The 19393-nt window shown below is 39.5% G+C and overlaps 1 protein-coding gene across 1 annotated transcript in view; it reads right to left on the bottom strand.

The window, feature by feature from the left end:
- Positions 1-872: 872 nt before the first annotated feature.
- Positions 873-19393, bottom strand: part of ERCC6L2 (ERCC excision repair 6 like 2) — a 98392-nt gene continuing 79871 nt past the window's right edge. Inside the window, exons 18-19 of the mRNA XM_056524878.1 lie at positions 9615-9772; positions 873-3980 (exon numbers count right to left, since the gene is read on the bottom strand). Coding sequence (XP_056380853.1) covers positions 3125-3980; positions 9615-9772 — 1014 coding nt within the window. The 3' untranslated portion in view covers positions 873-3124. The remainder of the gene's footprint in view (positions 3981-9614; positions 9773-19393) is intronic.

The raw sequence follows: 19393 nt of genomic DNA, 5'->3' as shown, positions 1-19393 counted from the left end.
TTGAGCTGCGGCAAGTTTTCTGCCGCAGCTCAAACTGCCAGGGAGAAACTACTGTGAACCCCCGCCCGTGCGACTGTACCCTAAAAACACTACACTAACACAAAATAAAATAAAAAGTAAAAAACACTACATATACACAGCCCCCCTCCTCTCCCCAATAAAAATCAAAAACATCTGGTACGCCACTGTTTCCATAACGGAGCCTCCAGCTGGAGGCCCCCTGTTTGGGAATCACTGGCGTAGAATACCCCTATGTCCACCCCTATGCAAATCCCTAATTTAGGCCTCAAATGCGCATGGCGCTCTCACTTTGGAGCCCTGTCAAATTTCAAGGCAACAGTTAAGGGTCACATATGGGTTATCGCCGTACTCGGGAGAAATTGCGTTACAAATTTTGGGGGGTATTTTCTGCTATTACCCATTTTAAAAATTTAAATTTTTTGGGAAACTAAGCATTTTAGGTAAAAAAATATATATTTTTTTTTACATATGCAAAAGTCGTGAATCACCTGTGGGGTATTAAAGGTTCACATTACCCCTTGTTACATTCCCCGAGGGGTCTAGTTTCCAAAATGGTATGCCATGTGTTTTTTTTTTTTTTTTTTTGCTGTTCTGGCACCATAGGGGCTTCCTAAATGCGGCATGCCCCCAGAGCAAAATTTGCTTTCAAAAAGCCAAATGTGACTCCTTCTCTTCTGAGACCTGTAGTGCGCCAGCAGAGCACTTTTCACCCCCATATGGGGTGTTTTCTCAATCGGGAGAAATTGGGCTTCAAATTTTGGGGGGTATTTTCTGCTATTACCCTTTTTAAAAATGTTACATTTTGGGAAACCAAGCATTTTAGGTAAAATTTTTATTTTTTTTACATATACAAAAGTCGTGAATCACCTGTGGGGTATTAAGGTTCACTTTACCCCTTGTTATGTTCCCCGAGGGGTCTAGTTTCCAAAATAGTATGCCATTTGCTGTTCTGGCACCATAGGGGCTTCCTAAAGGTGACATGCCCCCCAAAAAACATTTGTCGCTCCTTCCCTTCTGAGCCCTCTACTGCGCCTGCCGAACATTTTACATGGACATATGAGGTGTGTTCTTACTAGAGAGAAATTGGCTTTCAAATACAAGTAAAAATTTTCTCCTTTTTACCCCTTGCAAAAATTAAAAAATTGGGTCTACAAGAACATGTGAGTGTAAAAAATGACGATTTTGAATCTTCACCTTCACTTTGCTGCTATTCCTGTGAAACACCTAAAGGGTTAAAACACTTACTGAATGTCATTTTGAATACTTTGGGGGGTGCAGTTTTTATAATGGGGTATTTCTACTATGAAGACCCTTCAAATCCACTTCAAAACTGAACTGGTCAATGAAAAATAGTGAGTTTGAAAATTTTGTGAAAAATGTATAAATTGCTGCTGAACTTCGAAGCCCTCTGGTGTCTTCCAAAAGTAAAAACTCATAAATTTTATGATGCAATCATAAAGTAGACATATTGTATATGTGAACCAAAAAAAATTTATTTTGAATATCCATTTTCCTTACAAGCAGAGAGCTTCAAAGTTAGAAAAATGCAAAATTTTCATTTTTTTGATCAAATTTGGGGATTTTTCACCAAGAAAGGATGCAAGTTACCACAAAATTTTACCACTATGTTAAAGTAGAATATGTCACGAAAGAACAATCTCGGAATCAGAATGATAAGTAAAAGCATTCCAGAGTTATTAATGTTTAAAGTGACAGTGGTCAGATGTTCAAAAAATGCTCTGGTCCTTAAGGTGAAAAAGGGCTTAGTCCTTAAGGGGTTAATTTGGGAATTTTTCACCAAGAAATTATGCAACTATCGACAAAAATTTACCACTATGTTAAAGTAGAATATGTCATGAAAAAACAATCTCGGAATCAAAATCATAAGTAAAAGCATCCTAGAGTTATTAATGCTTAACGTGGTAGAGGTTCAAAAAATGATCTGGTCCTTAAGGTGAAAATGGGCTTGGTCCTTAAGGGGTTAACACTGTTGTCACACATTTGAGAAGAATTTTTAAATGTAAAAACTGCGACCAATATTTAGATTCATGGTTCCTATACATTTATGCAGCAGCTATTGTTCAAAAAGAAATATAAAAAAAAAATATTAATTAAATGGCATAATGACAATAATTTAAAAGATGTTTTTAGAAAAGTATGAAGAGCAGCATATTTAAAACAAAATGTGTATACTGAAAGTTAGTCAAATATATTTTGTAATTTATTCTGGAGCTGCATAAATCCTTCTGGTCAACTGGCAAGTTTAGGTTTGCGAATAGAAGATGTGCAAAGGCCATGGTATTTCATTTGGCCCAATACATCTGCTAATTAGTTCTGTGCATAAATAATGTAACTTTTGTAATACTCTGGAGGAAGGAAAATAATGTTATATCAAAGTGTCAATGCTTTGTTTAATCTAAATTACCTACACATTAAAAAGAGTGCTTGTACTTACTATAGTGTTTTAAAATATTTAAGTCTTAACACCTCTAGGGGTATACTTATAATTGCTTTCCACAAACAAGTGGAAATAGGAGAGAAAACAACTTCAAAGTCTATGAACATAAACTTAATTGCATAGAGATAAAAACGGACAAAACTAAAATAAGTATGACTAAAACAATAAAATGTTTGAAGGTGTCTTTTTAGCTAATGTTTGTTTTTTCATAACAAGTAGCATCTGACAAGGCACCAACACTTGTCTCTAGTTGTAAACTGGTATTACAGCTCAGTCCTATTCAAGTTAAGGCTATGTTCACAGTGTAAAATTAAGGCAAAAATAGGTCAGTAAAAAAAAAAAAAAAAAAAGTCTGTAATTCCAATGTTTTTTTTTTTTTTTTTTTTAAACAGTGTGTACCACTTTTATCAAAGGCTTTCATTACTAGATTAAAACAAATGTATTTTATGGACATATTTTGCTATTTGTTTTACAGTGTGAACATAACAATGCATGGCATTACCAGAAACAGCCCATGAACAAAAATGGTATGGTTTGTGACCCATTTAAAAAAAAAATCCTAGTACATTCAATTCCATAATGTTGATCACAGTGGCAGCACAATGAATCTACACAATACCGAACTAATGAATTACAATCTTGATGTCAGTCTTGTGGATTTTCCTTCTTCCTCCACAAGAACTTTTCATTCTTTGCCCAAAGCGAATCGTTCCAGCTGTCCTTTTTAGAAACTGAAGGCAAAATTGAAGTCTCACAAACTTTTTGAATTACAGATAAGTCAGTGAGTCTGTTGATAGTTTCATCATTTTGTTCACTGAGAATATCCCAGAAGTCTTTAGAACGGTGCCTTGGTTTGGTTGTTGAAGGTTCACCCTGAGAAGGCATCATTGGGACAGCAGAGCGATGACTGCCCTGAGGGGCAAAAAGATCCTCCAATATTGATGTGTCACCAAGGAGTTCAGCAACAGAGTCTTTCTTTATTTTTTCCGGCAGATCTTCACGGTTGAACAACTGACCTTCTGTGAAATAGTTCATATCTTTGGAAAAACCTGTACTAGGTTCTGTCTCTTTCAAGTCTGTGTGTAGAGACTGTTTACTTTCATGGCAACTACTACTCTTTTCCATGGACAGACTTAGAGATGGTTCAGTATTCCTCCTGTATGTGAGAACATCCTTTTTTGTCATCTTAATCTCATCACTACTATCTAAATCCACAGATATGTCTTTCTTATTCACGCACTTTGGAGATACAGTTCCATATTTCTTTCTTTTTTTCATTTTGATTATGTTATTCTTTACCTTAGATTTACTGTCTTTCATTTCTTTTGCAATTGTTGGAATTTGATTATTTGGGTAAAGATCTTCCACCTCAGAATATCTTTTAGTATAAAATTCTCTAAGCATGGCTTGTCTTATATGTGACTTCACATTAACAAGATGTTGAGCAAGCTCTTCTGCAGAAGCCATGTTGAAGTATGTCACCATTTGCTCAAAATGTCTCCTAGAAAAAAACAAATGAAAAAAAAAATACATGTTTTCATTACCATCTTTATGCAGGAATATATAAACAATAACTAATATAAAGACTATTAAGAATAACCAAGTTACAGCTAATGAACAGAAAAAAACAACACATCCCTTTGTCCATGCTGGTGAGAGATACAATCTGGCAACAGATAGTGATAGGTAATAGTACTTTTTTAAATGGGCACTGTCAGATCCAAAAACTTTTTGTATGTTGTTACATATGTTGTATTTTTTTAAAATATATTTAATAAAGAAAACAGCCCCTGAAAATCCCACCACTAGGGGTCCCTGTACCTACTGGGACACTAAGCAGTCCAGCAGCAGCACTAGGCTTGTCCAGGAGTCATGGACAAGAGATGACTAATCTACAAGGCTACATGAGCAGACACACCAATCACCTCCCACCACTACAAAGGAGGGACAACCCCCCTCCCCTTCACAATGTGAGCTAAATACATCAGCCACCCCAGCCATTGAAACATAAATGAGCTGAATCCATTCAAAAGTCCTGTGGTTTTCAATCAGGGTGCCTACAACTGTTGCATTAGTTGCAGATTGATCTCTCTCCCACCAAGCCATCCCTCCACCCATTGAAGCAGACAGGCTCCCTGTCATCCCTCCACCCATTGAAGCAGACAGGCTCCCTATCACTAGTGAGTCAGGTCTCGGTCGCATTGCAACCTGGGAAAAATCTGAGACAACAGTCATTTTGTATGCTGTTGAAAATAAATATTGGGGTGAAAATCACAGAAGAAATCACAGGAGAAAACCGTCACACACAGGTACAGACACGATATTATGAACTACACTAACTTTACAGCCCTGTAGCATAGTCAAATAAAACAAATTCCCGGAATACCCCTTTAACCAGTACTGAACCATAACCCAAGATCAATATAACTTCAGGGGGTCCAGCTTTTAAACCATAGTGTGAAAACCTAAAATTTAAATAAAAGCTGTGAGAAATTGCTTACAAAAAGGGAGTGACCAAATTGCATCTGCCCCAAATCGAATAACATTTTTACATCTTTTATTTCATGCAACAGGCTTCTAAGAAGTAAAGGAATAAGACAAGTCATGAACTTCTACATATGAGGTGGTATTTTATGAATGTATGGTATTTTTGCACTTCTGCTAGTCTTTGATCCCAATTAACCTTTCTACATTTGGGACATGCATAACCATCATGGTTAACTATTTGTGTACATGAATTACCCTGTTTCCTTTGCAAATTAGGACTGTCAAAGTGGAAAAAAAACAAAAACATACTAGTGTATGACTTAACAAAACCTGCAGATTAGTGTGTCTACACTTGGGCACCTCCAGATTTCTGAATCTTAGTTTGATAAAATTTTCATTGCAATATATGATGATAAAAAAAAGAACACATGCAAACATTCTGTGATCAAGACATCAGTCAACTAATACAGTCATAGCTTTATTTTTATGCAGTTGTAAACTTCTTGATCTGGTTTGTTATGATTTTTCTCGTAAGTGGGCTTTACTCAAAATGCTTCTCAATGTTAATGAAGACCATACCTTTCTTGTGACATGTAAACTGGTTCCTGAACACATATGTGCAGAGTTTTGATTATGTTTAGTGTGAGAACAGCCAGTGCTGACATGGGGACATCAAACTCCTTGTTATTCTCTCCTTTCTTCCCTTGTCCCTCTACATTTCATGAAAATCTACAACAGCAGCTCAAAATCTTCCAGGCAAGATATCAAGAAAACACAGATGCATATTCATATCATGACTATAATTTATATGGACATGTGTATTTAAACCTAAACTATTTCACTATTTTAATGCAGACAATACTACTAAACCTTTACTTCAGCCTTATTCATATAAACCTAACAGAAGGACAGTTATTGGCTGAGACCTTTGAATTGCTTATTTCATAAGTCGCTGCTATTCATTTTTCTGTGTTAGACACAAAGCCTTGATGCTATGTACAGTACACTATGAAATCCTTTTATCTGTCATCACAATTATCACTACAACCATGAATTACAGTCAGTTTAGATGTTACAAAGTGCTCAAATGCTTACTACTTCAACAATTAGCAATACCAATACAAACTTGTGCAATTCAATATAGGTTATCTGCATGGAAACCCTTAAGTTCCACAATGTAGCTGTAGGAGGGCAGAACGAAATGACATTGCAGTAAATACTGTATCCCAAATACGGTGTATGCTACTAAAGGTAGTTTTTACATAATAGTGTTTACTGCTGCTGTTAGCAAAAATGTGCCAGCCAATTTATAAATAACACCTCCCTTTTAGTGATAAAAATTAGAACAGTCATAAAAATGGCATTAGGTACTTTTTTATTTTATTGCAGAAATTTACAAATGATCCCCCAGCAGATCCCATAGATTGCAAAATCTATCTTTCTAATGCAGAGTAACGCTAGTGGTCGTCTTATTGGAATGCGCCAAAGCAGTCAATCATACCTGAGAGGAGGGATCAGAATAACTATCTATACAGGAAGTTCTTGGCACCTAATGAGACGAGCCCATCTCCTGGGCACTTGCCATGGTGGTACAACACCCCACAATGTTTTCCTGGTCATGCATGTGGTATGACTGAACACAAGGTATTATTCAACACCTTTACCTGCCCTCTGTATAGGACTGTAAAAGGTCTGAAAGGTTCAAAACTGATAAACAATCTCCTTTAAATTAGTAAATACTCTTATTATGGTCTTCTAGTAAACAAGATTATAAGAAAAAGCCACATTCTGGCATCATTTCCCTTTTAATTAGTTGGACAGTTTTATAGAAAGAATATTCATTAAGCTATTTGGTGTAATGTCATGGCTTATCTACGCACTAAAATATTTTCCAAGCTCTGCGCCCACTGCACCGATTTTACACAAGGTCACACAAGAATATACAGTTTATTAAATCTGTCCAAAGTCCATTCTGAAGGATTAGCAAATAAATATTTGTTTTTTGGGAGATTAAGGAATAGCAAAAGTGAAATACTGTAGCCTTACTAAGCCTGTTTCCAGTTTGGTATGCAGCTGCCAAGAAAACTTTATCTTTCAGTTGCCAAGAACATGACCTCAGTCTTAACCTGACAGTGTGACCTTCTCAGAAACCAGAAATGGCTTTACTCCTTATCCTTCCTATAATGTATAGTTCAGGATGTTGTATGAAAGCCTCAGAAATGTTAGGGTAGATTACACTTTATAATTGTATAGACTCCAAAACTCTCTAAATTGTGTCTTTGGCTGTTGCAGAAATTCAAATTCTAGTTCAAAGGAAACATAACTTAAGACATGAAAAGTTAAGTTGCTGGATTTTAACGTACACAAAAATAACAATGTCTCATACTTCCTTACAGACAAGTGCACAGTAAAGGGGTATACCAGTTTCAGAAAATTGCATTTAAACAACCCTTTTAATGATATAACTTAATATATTGTTATCCCACATTGTACTGGCTATAGCATGCTTTTACATTTTTCACCTCTAAAAGGAAGTCATGAAGTTCTTTCATTTTCAATGTGATATTGTCTCCAGCTTACAGACTCCTCCCTTTCTCCCAAGACAACACATGATCATCTGCCGTCTTAGGAGGCGTGGCTAGATCTTGTTTTTTAACTAAAGCTGTAAGTGATTTTACCACTTTTTATCAGCCCCTACAGCCTACATCACCCTCTCCCTGTCATATACACATATATATATATATTTTTTTTTTATTTGGCGCTATAGGGAGAGTGAGGTTTGTTTACAGCATGCTGCCTTGTACTGAACAATGCCACAGGCAGAGGAGCTAATAGGGAACGCATACAGCAGGTGCTGCAACCTTACTAATTGTGCGATAGTTTGCTGTGAGATGAGAAGTTATGCAACAGCATTGGATGGGAAGCAGCAGGATTTCTCAGGAAGGGGAGATAGACTGATGAAGAGCTGAGGGAAAGCAACAAATTCTCGGAATTGTAGTACTAAGTAACTGATCAATCATAGACAAGAGATGACTCATGGACAAGGCTGCATAAGCAGACCCATCGATCCCCTTCCAGAAGGAAAGACACACCTCTTCTAACATTGTGAGCTAATGAAAAGAAGTATTTTTTAAATAAATATAGGTGACAGAGGTATAAAAACTAGATGTACATGGTCAAGATTAGCTACTGAGTAACATATCAATTATGTTTGTTTGTGGGATCTGACAGGTACGCTTTAAATAAATTTAAGTAGCTGATGCAAAGTGAGTATTTCAGTGCCTTATGACAGCATAAAAACATCTTGTTACTACCAGAATTGAGTAAGCAAATTCTAGACTCTTTATCTTTGTGGGGACAATGTCAGTTAGTTTTTACCTCCTAAAAGAGCTAGATCGGTGACTGCTACTTCTAGATCATGCTACTTCTTCTTGTGGGTAATATATGTGACATATAGGCACCCATGATAATAAAAGTTTATTTAGTTTCTTTACAGAATGCCTCCATATGAAATAATATAGTCTAAGTTATACCACACAGTTTAAAAAAAAAAAAAGTGCATACATCTAATAGAAACTGCCAACACACTGTCAATTCAGCCTTATAAAAAAACATTTCTTATGGAAAAATGAGCAGAAAACCAAAATATCTGTAAATGTATTATAATTTATCACAATATTACACTGAATTCTTTCTGTCTATAAAAAACTAAATTAGGGATCGACCGATTATAGGCCGATATTCACGATTTTGGACACCGCTGGAGATCATTGATTTAAAGCGGGAGCTTTAAATCAATGAACTGCAGCGGCTTTTGCGGTGCCAGAGACCACCGCCGCCACCCGCTTCTCTCCCCCTGCCTGTCCTGGGGTCCTGAGTCCTATCACCGCCACCCCCCACCGGACCGCGCCCCCCACCACCGCACCGCACCGCCGCTGCCCCATTGCCTCCCCCATTCCCGATTTTATAATTACCTGTTCCCGGGGTCCGCGCTATTTCTGGCTCCTGTGGCGTCCTGTGTTACACTGTGCGCTGCGCAGCGCAATGACGAGTGACGTCCTCAACGCGACGTCACCGTCAGTGCGCAGAGTGAAAGCTCAGTAGGACCGCGCCGGAGCCAGAAGTAGAGCGGACCCCGGGAACAGGTAATTATAAAACCGGGAATGGGAGAGGCAATGGGGCAAAGGCGGCTGCAGTCTCTGGCCGGGGCGGTGCGGTGGGGGTGCAGCGCGGTGGGGGGGGGAGGTTGGTGCGTTGCGGTGCGGAGGGCGGTCATGGGGATAGGACTCAGGACAGTCAGGGGGAGAGAAGCGGGTAGCGGCGGCGGCACCGCAAAAGCCGCTGCAGTTCATTGATTTAAAGTGCCCACTTTAAATCAATGATCTGCACCGGTGTCGCCGGGGGTGTGTGTGTGTGTGTGTGTGTGTGTGTGTGTTAAATAGCCGATAACTTATTCTGGAATATCGGTAAAAGTTATCGGCTATCGCCCCTAACCTCCACAGAGTATCGGTATCGGCCCTAAAAAAACGATATCGGTCGATCCCTAAACTAAATATACTGCTGTTAGGGATAAATCTGATTCAAGTCAGCTTACAATTCTATTTTTTCATAAATAAATAATATAAATACATAAATACATTCTACTTACTTTCTAATTACTTTAGGTGTATCGCCCACCAAAAACATAGTGTCACCAGCCTGAAGGACTTTTTTCTCTTTGTGGATCACTGGATTAGAGCGAATGTCCTCAGGTGCGTCAACCCCACTTTGTTGTGAAAGTCCATTTTCGTTGGTCAAATTACATTTCTATACTCAAAACAAGCAAAGAAAACTATATTAACAAACCCATGTTGTTTCTGCAAAGAGATTTGAATACATTTTATGATTTTAAAATAGACAATTTTGTGAATTAAAATTATCAGATGAAGCAACAATGAAAAATTTAATGAGGGAGATTTATCAAGGGATTTAAAGGGGTACTCGGGTGAAAACTTTTTTTTTTTTTTTTTTTTAAATCAACTGGTGCCAGAAAGTTAAACAGATTTGTAAATTACTTCTATTAAAAAATCTTTATCCTTCCTGTACTTATAAGCTGCTGAATACTACAGCGGAAATTCTTTTCTTTTTGAAACACAGAGCTGTCTGCTGACATCACGAGCACAGTGCTCTCTGCTGACATCTCTGTCCATTTTAAGAACTGTTCAGAACAGCATATGTTTGCTATGGGGATTTCCTTATACTCTGGACAGTTCCTAAAATGGACAGAGATGTCAGCAGAGAGCACTGTGCTCATGATGTCAGCAGACAGCTCTGTGTTTCAAACTGAAAAGAATTTCCACTGTAGTATTCAGCAGCTAATAAGTACAGGAAGGATTAAGAATTTTTAATAGAAGTAATTTACAAATCTGTTTAACATTCTGGCACCAGTTTTTCACCGGAGTACCCCTTTAAGCATCTTTGTTCGCTTACAAAAGTAGCACAAAAAGTTGCACGTGCGCCAAAGCAATTTTTTGTGTGACTTTTGTGGGTAAGCAAAAAAATACCAATCTGCCCTACCTGAGCAATTTTCAGTTTTTACTTTGCAGTGGTCCAGGATTTATCATTGAGAAAGTCGCACGTAAGCAAATAAAAGTCGCAAACCCCCTTCAAAAAGTCACGAGTGTATGCAAGGTCAGACCTGGCTTACAAACTTGCCTATGACAGCATTTTCAAAAAGTCGCAGGGGAGACTTTTTTTACTTTCATTTTCACAGGCACAGTGGGACGAGCAGGTAGGAGCTTGTCACCCACCTACACATCTCCTGCCCACGCAACACTACTACAACTCCCAGCATGTTCTTACTGTAAGGTTCTAGTTCTAGTCATGCGGTGCGGTGCGGTGGGGGGTGGGAAATGTGTCGGTGAGTTACAATAAATGTACTAAACTATTTTCCTTTTTTTTTTTCCTTCCTTAGATCAGCGTATCCTGTGGACTATGACGATGACCAGTGTGTGTGTTTTTTTTCGTTTAATGTTAATAAAATGGTTAACTAGGGATTGTGAGGGCGTGTTTTTGGAATAAAAGATTTTTAAAACGTTATTTTTTTATTTACTTTACAGGCTTAGTAGTGGAAGGAGTCTTGTAGACAGCATCCATTACTAAGCCAGTGCTTAGCATTCCCACCAACAACAGCTAGCGCTAACCCCTGATTATTACCCCAGTACCCACCCCCACAGGGGTGCCAGGAAGAGCCGTTACCAACAGGCCCGGGGCGTCAAATATGGCGCTCCAGGGCCTAAGTGGTAACAGGCTGGCATTATTTAGGCTGGGGAGGGCCAGTCACAATTGTCCTCGCCCACCCTGGTAACGTCAGGCTGTTGCTGCTTGGTTGGTATTTGGCTGAGAATGAAAATATGGGGAACCCTATGCGTTCCCCCCCCCCCCCCCCCATAAATAATTAAATAATAAAAGAAAAATGCATAGGGTTCCCTGTATTTTTATCCTCAGCCTGATACCAAACAGCAACAGCCTAACGTTACCAGGGTGGGGGTGGACCATTGTTACTGGCCCTCCCCAGCCTGTTACCGCCTAGACCCAGGAGCGGCATTTTTGACGCTCCGGGCCTGTTGGTACCGGCTCTTCCCGACACCCCTGTGGCGGTGGGTACCGGGGTAATAATTGGGGCTTAGCGCTAGCTGTTTTTGGGGCTAACACTAAGCCCCGGTTTAATAACGGACTCAATTTATAAGACAGCTTCCACTACTAAGCCTGTAAAGTAAATAAAATAAAAAAACACACATTTAAAAAAAAAACTTTTATTCCAAAAAACACTCCCCCGCAAACCCCCAATACAAAATGTTGTTAATATTAAACAAAAAAAACGCTGGTCATCATAGTCCACTAAATCTGAAGTTATCCACAGGATACACAGATCTGAAATGAAAAGAAAAAAGAAACAAACAAAAAATGGGTTAATACATTTAGGGGGAAAAAAGTGTTAAAAAAATGTAATAAACACATATAAATTATTTTTTTTGCTTATGTGTGCTAAGAAAATTGTATTTGCAAAGTGATTTTATTGGTTTTTGCTTATGTGTGCCAAATAATAGTATGATAAATATTAATTGAATAGACAAAAAGAGAGAGAGGAGCGCAATCCTAGTGTATTACCATAGTATATACGAGCAAGGGTTGCAAATAAGTTATGCTCACCGGAGTTGGATATGCTCAGAGCATAACATCTAGAGCATAACATCTAGAGAGCGGGTCAGCAGCCTTGGAGCACCTAATCCTCCAAAAGGGTCGGCAAGCAGAATTGGATTTTGGTAGTTAAAGGGGTACTACCGTGCTTAAACATCTTATCCCCTATCCAAAGGATAGGGGATAAGATGCCTGATCGCGGGAGTCCCGCAGCTGATAGCTATCACGCCCCCTCCCGTAGGCTTGCATTGAGGGGCGGAGCGTGACGTCACACGGGGGCGGAGGCGTGACGTCACACGCCGCCGGCCCTGCGGTCGAGCGTAATCAGACCCGGAGCGAACACGCTCCGGGGATTGATTACAAACGGGGTGCCGCGTGCATGATCACGGGCGTCCCCAGCTGCGGGACTCGCGATCAGGCATCTTATCCCCTATCCTTTGGATAGGGGATAAGATGTGTATGCACTGGAGTACCCCTTTAAAGAAAAATTTCTCCAGACGTGGCGCTTCTCCCATAAAGAGATTTTCTTCATTTCAACATCAAGGGTATAAAAAGGATGGTGATAGCACTTTCAACGAGTTTCTAGCTCGTACCGAGCTCTTTAACAAGATGTGTATGGGAGAAGCGCCACGTCTGGAGAAATTTTTCTTTAACTACCAAAATCCAATTATGATAAATATGTCACACATAAGCAAACCAAAAGCAAAAAAAAAAATGCCTACAGAACTTGCTTACCAAAGCAAACAATGATAAATGTCCCCCATTGTTTATAGGAAAGCAATAGCTAAAAGGTGTTCATTCACTATTATCTAAGTTTGTTTTTACATCACTGCAGTAATCCGAGTTACACTCTTCCAGTAACATCTGAAGAGGTATTTCACATTTCTTTATACAGCTTGTTAAAAGCAAGTCAGTGTAACCTAGCAAAACACCACTGGGCAGCTCAGTTGAGCAAGGAGGTCTTGATCTAAAAAACAGCCCTGAAAATTATCTTTGGATTTCACATTAAGCTGCTGTATTTCACATTTTGTGACAACTGTGGCAGAAGGAACACATCCATCAACTTCAACATCATATATTATAGGTCAACTTTTCTTCAAGTACTATAAAAGGAAGGTTTTACAGTGTGTTAATACCAAACATTGACATTTTAGTTTCCAATGAACCAATAATGACGACTGGTGGACAAGGGCAGGAAATTAATTTTGCTTGTAAGAATATGAAACTAACTCCTTGTAGCAAGTCTACAAAAATGAGTGATGTGGATGGAAAAGTAGAGGATGTGGAACTGATTATAAAGATGTCTGACTGGAGTTGGTATAAGGAGATTTTTCTGTACTCACCGTAACATTTCTCTTTCTCGTAGCCTTCATTAGGGGACACCGAGGCGCTGACACTATGAAAAAAAGTTGGCTCCTCCCTGGCAGGATATACCCACCCACTGGAAGGGAGGTAATCATATAACGGAGGGGGAAGAAAAACCCAGCTGGGACTCCCAGTTTCTGGGCACAGGAAGGTTAATCCAGAAGACTGTGGCGTCAGTGCAATGCAACTGACACGGTCAACGGGAAGGATGAACACACCCTCCAGGGAGAATGTGCAGAGGGAGGAGGAGAGCAGAGGCAGGGCCCAAACAACAGACAGTGGCTAGACCTAGAGGAGAGTGCCAAGGCTGCATGAGCAGCAGTAGATAACCAAGAAACAGGAAGAGAGCCAGGCTGCAATAGTATGCAGTAAGCACACAAGTATAGACAGCGAAAAGCTCTTCTGAATGCTCACAGCAAAAAACAAGGGCCCAGCCAGATACCCCACCTATATAGTGGGAAGAGAGAGAAGGCTCCATCTTGGTAGAAGAAAGCGCTCAGCGAAATAGTTCCCCTAGTTGAGGGGAAAACAAGGGGTGGTCGAGAGGAAACCCAGGCACTGACCATGCCAAGCTCCCTGATCCCCGTACCCCCTGTGGAAGGGGGAAGGTCAAGTGTGCCAGGAACTGAAGGAAAAGGGGAATGCCGCCATACAGCAACAGAACAAAGTTCTGGGTGGGCATAGCCACCAGGAACTCTGCAATAACACATCGAGGTATGGAGGAGCCAATGTGTGTCCTCAGAGGGATCGGAATCCTGGACATTGGTGCTGGGCAAAGATATGACTACGAATGCAAGTAAGGAGCGCACACAGATACACAGCCACCAACAGCGTTGAGAGGAACACCCCAGCAGGACCCGGTCTAGATGGGTGCCAAAGGAGCCAACCCAGTTGTGTCTAAGGCAACAGAGCAGGTGCCTGAGCCACCTTGCCCAGAACCCAGGAAGATACCTGGAGACATGGGGGGGGGGGGGGGGAGGGTGAACTGACTGTGTGGCCCGATCAGGCCCCATGCCAGAACAGAGGTGCACAACCGCTGCAGACCTGAGGAAAATAAGATCACAGGAAGGCCCGAGGCACACCCCACCGACAGAAGGGAAGGTGGGATCAACACGTGCAGGAGGACCTTAGCAGACGTAGGGACACAGACATGGTTAACTCACGGGTAATGGGGTACCAAGACTGCAGACAAAAGAAAATGCAGACCTCCAAAAATCTGGCAGTATGAAAGACAGGTCAGTACCCAATGGTGGGTCACAAACCATGCCCTTAGCAGACCAACGTTGCACCCTTAGGAAGGGGAACAGAGAGTGCTGCTGTTGATGTGAAAGGCCATGGAACCTGCAGGAAACGCCCACACCTCATCTCCTAATGGTGTAACACACCAGGACTGCCATCGCAGATGCAAGGGATGAAGGATGTCTGTGGTGCGGGAAACATGCAGACACAGTCTGACTGACAGGTATAAAAGGTCCAATGAACCTACAGAGACACACTATGTGGAACATGACATGGAAGTGAGTGACCGGACTGCAGTCATGAGAGCGGCAGGAATGGGGGATGAGACCTGGTGGATTAGAAAACCCATGTAGACATACAGTCTTGCTATCTGGCATAGAGATCATGGCCACACCGGGTCCCGCATTCAGAACCACACACCGAAGGTGGGTTACCAGCCTTTAGCAGTGAGAGCGGCAGGCATGTAGAGAGGGACCTGGTAAGGTAACAAACCCCGCCAACCAGCCTTTGACGCATTGTATAGTGCCCATGGAGCAACAAGGGGTGACTTGCTCGGAAATGCACAATGGCAGTGGGATACCTGAACTTCCATCTGGCTGACTGGAGAGGATTCCTGAACACTCCCCTTTGTTTTGTCTTGTCCAAAGTGCTCTCTGCTGACACCTGCTGCCCGTATCAGGAACTGTCCAGAGCAGCATAGGTTTGCAATGGGGATTTTCTCCTGCTCTGGACAGTTCCTGATACGGGCAGCAGGTGTCAGCAGAGAGCACTGTGGACAACACAAAAAAGAAATTCAAAAAGTATAGAATTTTCTCTGTAGCATACAGCTGCTAAAAAAGTACTGGAAGGGTAAAGATTTTTTTAATAGAAGTAATTTACAAATCTATTTCACTTTCTGTCACCAGTTGATTTAAAAAAAAAAAAAAAAAAAGTTTTCCACCGGTGTACCCCCTTAAGTGCCAAACCAGTGAATACCGTGTTCACCCGGCTGGCCAACAATAGGAGAAGTCTAAGTGCTGAGACAATGACCGATCTTAACTTTTGACATGTCAGCATAACATGTCAAATGTCAATTTTAAAGACAGTAAAACTTTAACACTGGTACAATATTGCTCTACATTGGATAACTTTATTGAAAAACAAAAGTGGATTTTTCAGCTTAAAAGGGGAAACTGACAGCAGGGTCACCGACACTAAGTTTAATATACAGGAAAATAGTGCGAGTGACCCCTATAATGTTTCTACTGGTTGAAAATCGGTGCAACCGTTCAGGAGACATTGATCTTTTTGTATGGTATTTTCTTCTCAACTGCACTGGAGGTGGCTGCTGCTGTGAGAGGTAGTGCAGCTGACCCTGCTGTCAGTTTTCCTTTAATATTTTGCCCTATGTAAATGGGAGCATATTTAGGAGACAGATTTCTGATAATAGAGTCCAGCAAATGTCAATAGATCATGCTGAAGACATAAGCTCCCCATAACATCTCCCCCCACCTGAATAGAAAAATACAATTATGTTATAAATATTTTTAAAGGGGGTCCTCACCTCTACAGCGCCATTAGAATAAATCAGAGAGCTAATCATTTCGACCAGGAGACAGGACTCACTTAAAGTTTAGACTCACTTAAAGTTTAGACTTCAGTACTAAATAAAAATTTTTGAAAAATAGGACATTTTTGTTCCCTTTTCTTCCCCCCTTCCAATGTCAAACAATGACTAATCGCATGTGGCTTACAACCCTGTTGTGTAGCTTGCTTTAGGAGTCTACAATTCTGACCAAAAGCAATTGCAATTTATATTTCAGGTGTATTTGGAAGGTATAAAAAGTAAATAAAACAACAGATACTCTCTAAATATAGTGACCTTTCTAAGTGGTTCTGTGCTTTCAACTGAACATTTGAATGCTAAATCTCTAGAGAAAATACAATTGAGTGCCTCCAGCAATTTGATGGTGACTGTTGCTCTGCATAGATACAATGTTAAAAATGTAATCAAATGGGTATGTTTAAGAATTATGAATAGTAACAGCTTGATACATTACCAGTATAGTCTTGCCAACAATTTTATAACTTTAATAGGCAGTAACTTAATTCCCTTTTAAAAGTATAGAACATGAAGCAACAATACGTTTTGTTTACACATCTGTTCAAACAGAGAAGATGAAAACACATTTATTGGAATAACATCCAAATCCGATAAAATTAGAAAGTCACTCACTTACTTGTCTCTGCAAGGAAAAAAAGAAAACCCAAATGACTGTAAAAACATGTATTGTAAATAAGTCAACACAGATGGCATCTGGAGCTCAAAAGAATGAAAAAAAAAATCTTTTAATTGCATTTGTGAAAACATGTTAAGAAACTCTCGCTCTTTACAATTCAACTGGTCAAGGATTTTTGCCTGAGGATACAAAATGTTACAGTAAACATAATATTGTAAGATTTAATTCTGGTGTAAGCCTCAGGCAACCATGAATTATCCTTGAATTGTCTTAAATCAGCATTCTGGGATCCATGCCAATCAGTTACAAGACCTACCACAAACGCACACTGAAAGAGTTCATTTAACTGTCTGTTGTGTTCCAAGTGAAAAGAGATCTTTCTAATATCTTCATTTTCAGCAGCCCATTTTACAATCTGCTGCTTGATAAAGAGATCTAAGCACATTACGTCAGAGCATAAACTGATCATATACAAAGACAAAGCATGAAAAGGCCGATCATCCTGAAGCATCATCATTCAGAACTATAATGGATTCCAGCTTTTGTATTCCAAGAATTGTAGACAAGACTACAATCCTAAACTAAAGATTTACAACTCTAACTGCATCAATTCATGGTTTGTGAATGATGTAAACTAAACACAACCTTACTTTTAGATAAATCTTGAATTATTTCTACTTCTGTTTCGATCTCTAACAATACAATTTTATTTAAGTGTGTAGTCCATGGAAAAAGCTGCAGTTGCTAACAGGGACCAGTCAAGAAGCAGGCTACCCACTATGGGCCGATCCTACTATGGACATAAAAATAGTAACAGTTATAATAGTGTAATTATTTGGTCAACAGGTGTATGCCTTTTAATGCACTTCAGTTATACTCCTGGGCTCCTGGTGATTGAAATATTGCCCTGTAGGGTATCTTCAAAGAAGCACTAAGGGAGTTTATTTATTCCTTGCTTATATAGGGCAGCATATGCTATTATTAGAGGATAATGTGAAGTTTCAGGTGTATGTCTTGTGCATACCTATTTTCCTTGAAATGACACGCATGGGTTGCCTGTCAAATAGATTTTTATTTCCCATCTTATATGGTTTACTATTGCTGCCTACATTTCTCATGATGCCTCTAGCTTTGCAGAATTGAGTCTCATCTCTACACTTGCTGTATTCTGACATATCTTGGGCCCCTTTCACAATGCCATTGCCCCCGTCAAGAAAGGCCATTAAAGTAGTAGTTAAAGAAGTTTCAATTATTTAGCATCTCAGCGTCTGTGTCTCATCCTAATAACCCTCATCCAATTACTGTCATTCCCATGGATTACATACTTAAAATGCTTCCAATAGGTTTGAACAACTCAAGAGAAGAAAATAACATTAATATACAAATTAGGCATATTATCACCTCTAGGTTTGAACAGAGGTGGTTATTTAAGTAGAAGTAAACTGATCTCTGTCTATCATCATTTTGCATGTTGCTTTGATAAACAAGCTTATGCTCATCTAAGCCATCCTATATACAGTCAATAGCTACATTGCGGTGGTCTTACCATCAATATGAGTATTGTTTTATATTGCCCATTATTGCAACTAGAGCATCTACGTTATCTCATTAATATTAATATATGACTATTTTTTTTTCATATCAACAGTTATGCCCTTTTGGTACTTATCATCCTGAGACTGGCCTAGTATGTAAACAAGCCCTCTTATTCAGGTCTGTAACAAAGGACCTGAGGAAGTGGGAAGGAGCCTTGAAATGCGTAGTCCAACTTAATAAACCTTTATTATTGTTTATATATCTTGTCCAGTTATTCCAGTATAGAAATTGTTTTCACAGCCAGGTGCACCATCTCCAGACATCCAACTGCTTTTATAGACTCCTGAGGATCTTTCGATCTCCTGAAGTTCCCCAAGGGTATTTAAAACTAAATGTCATGTTAGTTAAAAGACTATGACTAAAACTAAATTTAAAATTTGCAGTCAAAATTAACACTGCTACACCATTCGCACAACTTCCATTATTGTCAGAGTAATGCAAACTGCGCAACACAGTCATTTTTGTTTTCAGCACCCGACCATTTCCCCCAACTGCACACAGATTTCAGTTCATGGGAAAAAAAAGGTATGGTGTAACCGGTTGATATAGGTTACAGATGAATGGCATAATTCCGGAAAAAAAAATTATAATCAGTAAATATACAAACATACAATATGTAAATGAACCGGATTTAAAATGTGAACATTTGAGTGTTTATGAAGTCAAATAAATCAAATATGTAACTTGCAAAATGTGCAATGAAATGTTCATGTTTCACTACTTTAAAATGTGTTTGTTACAACAGAACCAGTTTTATGGTTAACACCCTAACAGAAATAACTTTTTAATTAAAATTAATAATGGGATTGCAAATAATCTTCAAAGTAAT

This window comes from Hyla sarda, chromosome 1 (genome assembly GCF_029499605.1).
Source record: "Hyla sarda isolate aHylSar1 chromosome 1, aHylSar1.hap1, whole genome shotgun sequence".
Classification (NCBI taxonomy): domain Eukaryota; kingdom Metazoa; phylum Chordata; class Amphibia; order Anura; family Hylidae; genus Hyla; species Hyla sarda.
Note: the sequence above shows the minus strand (reverse complement) of the source record. Positions and strands in the feature narration are given on the sequence as shown.